This window comes from Pyxicephalus adspersus, chromosome 2 (genome assembly GCF_032062135.1).
Source record: "Pyxicephalus adspersus chromosome 2, UCB_Pads_2.0, whole genome shotgun sequence".
Classification (NCBI taxonomy): Eukaryota; Metazoa; Chordata; class Amphibia; order Anura; family Pyxicephalidae; genus Pyxicephalus; species Pyxicephalus adspersus.
The window spans coordinates 5,430,543-5,437,508 of NC_092859.1; the positions used below are offsets into that span (position 1 = coordinate 5,430,543).

General features: G+C 38.9%; 1 protein-coding gene across 2 annotated transcripts in view; it reads left to right on the forward strand.

Moving 5' to 3' along the window:
* Nucleotides 1-1,927: 1,927 nt before the first annotated feature.
* Nucleotides 1,928-6,966, forward strand: part of LOC140322728 (ceramide-1-phosphate transfer protein-like) — a 7,433-nt gene continuing 2,394 nt past the window's right edge. Inside the window, exons 1-3 of one of the 2 annotated variants that reach the window (XM_072399302.1) lie at nt 1,928-2,102; nt 3,591-3,676; nt 6,521-6,705. In XM_072399302.1, the coding sequence (XP_072255403.1) occupies nt 1,997-2,102; nt 3,591-3,676; nt 6,521-6,705 (377 nt within the window). In that variant the 5' untranslated portion in view covers nt 1,928-1,996. The remainder of the gene's footprint in view (nt 2,103-3,590; nt 3,677-6,520; nt 6,706-6,966) is intronic. The other variant, XM_072399303.1, reaches the window with a different exon arrangement.

Here is a 6,966-nt window from a genome sequence, read left to right on the forward strand (position 1 = left end):
GGACAGCAGACCTTTCTAATTGGTCATTCATCAATCCACTTCGAAGTTAGGGACTGTTGAATATGTGTCAGATTTTCACTGTTTCTCTTGAGCGACTATTATCTGACCTGTGTACGTAGCTTTAGTCCTGGACTGCAGTTACACTGCAGTTGCATACAGGATTACCATAGGCAAAGCAAAGTTTACCCTTGGCCCAGCTTTCAAAACACATGGAATGGCAGGGGTGAGAGACTATTTCTTGAGTTCAGTGTCCTCAGCTGGCACTGCAAAGTTTATAGCTAAAGCACAGAACCAACGTGAAGGTGCTTTGAGCCCTGGCATGGGATTATATTTTCAACCAGAAGAAAGTGTGAAGTACAGTTAGGTCCATGACAGAGACAACTTTTTTCTAATTTTGGTTCTGTACACAATTAATTTTAAATGAAACAACTCAGATCCAGTTGAACTGTAGACTTTCAGATTTAATTCAGTGGGTTGAACAAAAAGATTGCATAAAAATGATTTTGCTGTGAACAGACAACATGCGGAGCTCTCCATGCAGGTGAAACAAGCCATCCTTATGCTGCAAAAACAGAAAATACCCAACTGAGAAATTGCTACAATATTAGGAGTGGCAGAATCTACAGTTTGGTACATCATGAGAAAGAACAAAAGCACTGGTGAACTCAGTAACGCCAAAAGACCTGGACTTCGACGGAAGACAACAGTGGTGGATTATGGCGAAATCATTTCCATGTTGGAGAGAAATCCCACCAAGTGAACAAAACTCTCCAGGAAGTAAGCGCATCGATATCCAAGTCTACCATAAAGGGAAGTCTGCAAGGTGCAAGCCACTCATAAGCCTCAAGAGTAGAAAGGCTAGATTGGACTTTGCTCAAAAACATCTAAAAAAGCCAGCACAGTTCTGGAAAAACATTCTTTGGACTGATGAAACCAAGATCAACCTTTACCAGAATGATGGCAAGAAAAAGTATTAGGAAGGTGTGGAACAGCTCATGATCGAAAGCATACCACATCATCTGTAAAACATGGCGGAGGCAGTGTGATGGCTTGGGCGTGCATGGCTTCCATGGCACTGGGACACTAGTGTTTATCCATGATGTTACACAGGACAGAAGCAGCCAAATGAATTCTGAGGTGTTCAGAGACATACTGTCTGCTCAAGTCCTGCTAAATGCAGTCACATTGATTGGGGGTTGTTCCATAATACAGATGGACAATGACCCAAAACGTACAAAGCAACCCAGGAGTTCATTAAAGCAAAGAAGTGGATTCTCGAATGGCCAGGACAGTCACCTAATCTGAACACAATTGAGCATGCATTTCACTTGTTGAAGACTAAACTTTGGACAGAAAGACCCACAAACAAACAGCAACTGAAAGCCACTGAAGTAAAGGCCTGGCAGAGCATTAAAAAGGATGAATCCCAACATCTGGTGATGTCCATGAGTTCCAGACTACAGGCTGCCATTGCCAGCAAAGGGTTTTCAACCAAGTATTGGAAATAAACAGTTTATTTTCAGCTTTTTTATTTGTCCAATTACATTAGGCTTTAAGTCCTCACATTTATATGCAATCTGTTTGTTCAACTCACTGAATTAAAGCTGAAAGTCTGCAGTTCAACTGCATCTGAGTGAGTTGTTTCATTTAAAATTATTTGTGGTAATGTACAGAACCAAAATTAGAAAAAAGTTGTTTCTGTCCAAATATTTATGGACCTAACTCTATGATCTATTTTGAATGTTCAGGTTTCAAAGACCCACTGCTGAATCTCTGAGTCTTTGTAAAGAGCCAAACTATAAAGTGTTGAGTTGTAATTTACTGAACAGTAAATTCATATATATCTCTTCCCACTAGAGCTGACCATGTTGATCTGAGGGGTAAAGGTTCACTGCTTATCAGGGTCTGCTGTATTGTGAAAGACACAACCAGTTGTCACAGGATCAGGAGACGACAGCTTTTCTAGTATGGCGAGCTACCAACGCCGGAGCTAATCATGTCACAGTCATCCCCTACACACATGGGTTGCCACAAAATCATTCGATTCGCTCTGCCACTACTCTTGATATTTATCTTCCTTTACGTTAGTATCACCAGGCTCCGTAAGTAATCTTTAGGTTATCTCTGCTTCGTTTGTATTTGTTAGGATTAAATGACAATTCAGAAAACTTTTTGTCAATTTCATGTCAATTTAATTTTTTCATGAATTTAACAGCTTCTAGTGACAACTGGAAACAGCAAATGTTCCTCAAAGCAGGAGCAGGAGTGAATGTTAAATAGATCTTAGTACATATGATTGTACGCCGTACACAAACAAATAGAATGGGCAGTGATATAAAGAAGTGCAAATGATAACAACAACCAACCACCAAAACATGGCATGAAATCAAATGACCAAGAAAACATTGCCCTTATTATGAATATTTGACAATATTGAATTTACATTAAGTTCTAAATCATCAAAGTTGATAGTTAATCTTTTGAATGGCTGATGTAGAACTGTTAAACTCTACAAGTGTTTCTGGTTTAGAGACTGTTACATATATAATACTTTCACCAATTCCACATGTTAGATTTGAATAATAACAGTTATTGCTCTTGTGGTTTCCTTTTCACATATTTCCTAATATAGAAGAACTATCTATATTACAATTAACAGAAGGCAGCAGTTAAGTATAGAGTAAATTGTGGTAGGACACTGCTGTTTGCCATGGGGCTATGAAGCTGGCAATTTTACTGATCGAAAAAAAAATAAAATTTTTGGTCAAAATGGCATTAAGTAGTGGTTCCCATCAGTTCCAAGGAAATGGTCATCACTATAACTGTTTTCTAATTTGATTAGATCTTTCAATAAACAATTATTATTGAAGCTGTCAAAGTATTGCCAATTTGTGGCTTTACAATCAGACAAACTAGGTGGTGGTGGAGCAAGCCCTTATGATGGTTCTGCACACAGTTATCTTCCTTTCGCTCCCCTTAACTGTCCAACAGCATTTGGTGTTCAGTGTTGCTACGAAAAAGATGATTGCAGGTGGGTGCACAAGTATCTGAAATTTCCAGAAGTGTTGAATGCAGAAATGTCTTGTAGAAGTTGCAGTGCTGGAATTGGTAGAAAGGTAAGAGAAAAAGGCCTTAGGTGATGGTTCTTTAATTGTAGGATGCTGTGAGTCAGGTTTGTTTTTAGAGATTGACAGAGTATTTTTAAAGGTAATCTGGTGCTTTGATTTCCATGGACAAGTATAGAACTCCTGACTTTTTTGATCTTTGTATTTTTTCTTTAAATCGATCAAACTCAAATTCATGTCATTTGAAAATGCATTCCCTTCACCTTCCAGTAAGGTTATTATCCCTGGATCACCTCTGTACAATTGGGAATCAAACCAAACATGCAAAACATGGTCCTAATAAACCAGAATAGACATGACCCCAAAAAATAAGATCAGCCAACATCAAGTTTACTCAGTGGGGGCTTTGTTGTCATCACTTGCAAAGACAACTAGAGATTGGGCTCAATAACACTTCCTAAGCTTTTAAACCAATAATATCATCATATGTACCTACTGTGTGTGTTTTTTGTTTTTTATGTACAGCAGATACTCCCCTACATGAATGCATTAAGGATGGGAAGCCATGCGTCAAGATTGAAAATGATGTCATCGCTAATGAGGACATTTCGGTAAGGTTCTTGGGTTTGTGCTCAGGGAGTTTCCAAATCTGTCACAAGTGGCAAGATACATAGAAAAAAGCTCATTGTGTGTTAGAAAATTTTATGAAAAAAAAGTTTAAAGCTGCACTTTTTTTCACAAACCATATCACCTGCCCATCTAGTCATTTTGTTTTTATTTCTAATTTGAACAAAACTACTAATACTTACCTACATTTATAGTTGGTTCTTGTGTCCTTTACCATTTGTAGTTTCTAGAACAAAGTGTTCCCTTTTGGGATTCCACATCACAGCCAAAAGAGATCAATGTAGTCAGTATAAGACTAGAGATAAATGGCATGATGATAGCAGGAAAAAAATGGTTTATGTGGACACCAAAACCAGGGGAGCCATTGATGAAGTAGAAATAATGTTAAGGAACATTTTTTTAAAGAAATACTGTAAATTGGTTGAAGAAGAAAGTTGGTACATGAAGAAAGTAATATTTGCTTGGAGATAACTACAACGATTTTGCTATTGGGAATAACACATGTGATTTACATATCGAGTGTGCCAATTCCAAATCTGAACTCAGAATTTGCCTATCACGTACAGATTTTAGGTTATAGGCGTGTTATAGCTGTTCAAGTGGTCGGTAAAAGGGTAATGTATTTTTACATGGGAACATTATAACAGTTGCAGCTACCACTATGCCTGCTGCCACCTCAGCTAAATCACGTTCTTTGGTGGCATGCATGTTCCAGCAGCGGCTGGGCATGTCAGTGACCTGACGTCAGAAATAGGTATAAAAGGCGAGATTAACCGAGGGCTTGTCTCTAGTGCGAAACCATCTTATTGGATAGTACAGCTAATTGAAAATCAGGATAAAAGTTGGGGACCTCATATCTGCTGTGAGGTGTGTTACATTGGCCTAACACAATGGTTGAATAGGAAAAGTAATAGAATGGCTTTTGCTGTGCCAATGATTTGGTGTGAGCCAACAGAACATCACTCGGACTGCTACTTCTGTATGAGTAAAATTGCTTGGTTTTCGAAGAAGACTAAGTCAAATATCATTCATCCTGATTGTGGATCTGCTCTGAAGCCAGTGCCACATGATGCAGAGAACAAAGTGCCAGTCCCTCTTACAGCTGTTGTTACTGACAGTGACATGTCGGATGGGGAACAGGAGGATGATGTTGACGTTAATTAATGTTATGAACCCCAACTTGAAGAGGGTATCCACATTTTTTAAACCAATCAGATTCAGATAATCTAGTAAGGGACTTGTCTTTGTCAAAGGAGAAGTCTGAACTGTTAGCCTTTCAGATTAAAGGATTGGAATTTGCTACAAAAAGGAACGACAACTTCACACTTTTGTGATCGTCACACAAAGTTTGCAGGTTATTACAAGCTGGAAAATGACATTTGCTTCTGTACCGACGTGAGTGGTCTGAAGATGTAGTTAGGATGTGAATACATAACAGAGCAATGGAGATTGTTCATAAACTTGAGCAAAGCAAGTTTGAAAGCTGCATTGCTGCATAAAGGTAACGTAAAACCTTCTGTTCCTCTTGCTCATGCCGAGGGAATGAAAGAGACATACAAATCCATGGACCTCATTTTTAAATTTATTAACTATTCAGAACACAAGTGAAACATTTGAGGTGACCTGAAGGTGGTGGCACTCCTTCTTGGCCTGCAATTGGGATATACAAAATATACGTGCTTTCTGTGCCTGTGGAACAGTCATGATGACATCAACCATTACAAAGTGAAAGAATGGCCACCCAGACCTGAACACACTGTTGGCCAGTACAACGTGAAGCATATACCACTCATTGATTCACAAAAAGTTTAACTTCTGCCACTTCATATTAAACTTGGATTAATGAACAATTTTGTGGTTGCAATGGATCATGATGGTATGGGTTTTCAGTATCTAAAGGACAAGTTTGGAAAAGTTATAACAGATGCTAAACTTAAAGCGACCGGTCCCCAAATCTGCAATTTAATGTGTGATGCCACATTCAGAGACAAACTCAAGCTACTTGAACTTGCTGCTTGGGATTCATTTGTGCTAGTTGCACAACACTTTCTGGGCAACCAGCGAGCTGAAAACCATGCTGAACTCATGAACAACAACATGCTAACAGCATACCATCAACTTGGCTGTTGTATGTCACTTAAAATTAATTTCTTACATTTCTATCTGGACTTCTTCCCACAAAATTTGGGTGATGTGAGTGATGGGGGGACGAAGGTTCCACCAGGACATTTCATTATAGAAACAAGATATCATGGCCGGTGCAACCCCAACATAATGATTGACTACTTCTGGTTTCTGCAACCGGAGAGAGCGGAGAGCCACAAATGCAAAAGCAAGTGCCTGAAACACTTCTGAAGTGTACATATGTGTTGAACAAGGAATTATGTGGAATTGTATATGTTGTTGCAACATAAAACTAAGTTTTTGTAATGTCATGGAACTATGAAGCAAAAGTTAGTTATGTATAGAGATTACATAGTAACTGAGGAACGAGAGAATGCAGCTAATTGCATTTATACACACAATTTACTTAAGATTCTGACCTTCTAGGTATAATCAGACTTCAGATTTGGATTCAGCACACTTTATTTAGTATAGGACAAATAGATTAAACCAATATTTATATTTTAGCTATGCAGTGTAATTAACATGGTATGATAAAGCAGGCCTGTTTGTTTAATCTAAATTTCAGACCCCTACTCTTCCATTTTTATCACCGAGAGTGAATTGATAAAAATATTTCCAAAAAGCAAGCTGGTGCCTTGTGAGAGTCACTCAAATACCTTAACATTTTGTAAGAGGCACAATATTTTGTTTTCTTACATTAGGAGAAAAATGTGGAGTCGTTCAAGGAAGAGTACACTTATCAGCAGGTGATAGAAAACTCTAAGAAGATCTGCAAGGGGAAGAATTTTCAGATTGGAAAAATGGTGCAATCATTTTACGACTGTGTGACAAATGACAATGAGATCCTACTGGTACATTACTTAGAGGGATGGAGAGAACTGATCAAGTGAGTTAAATACTATCCCTCCTCCTGCCAGTTAAATATTATCTATCCTCCTGCAGGTTGACATGGACAGAAGGGAGCTATGAGTCTGTCCTCCTCCTGCAGGGTGACACAGACAGAAGGGAGCGCTATGAGTCTGTCCTCCTCCTGCAGGGTGACACAGACAGAAGGGAGCTTTAAGTCAATCCTCCTCTTGCAGGGTGATGCAGACAGAAGGGGGCTACGAGTCTGTCCTCTTCCTGCAGAGTGATGCGGACAGAAGGG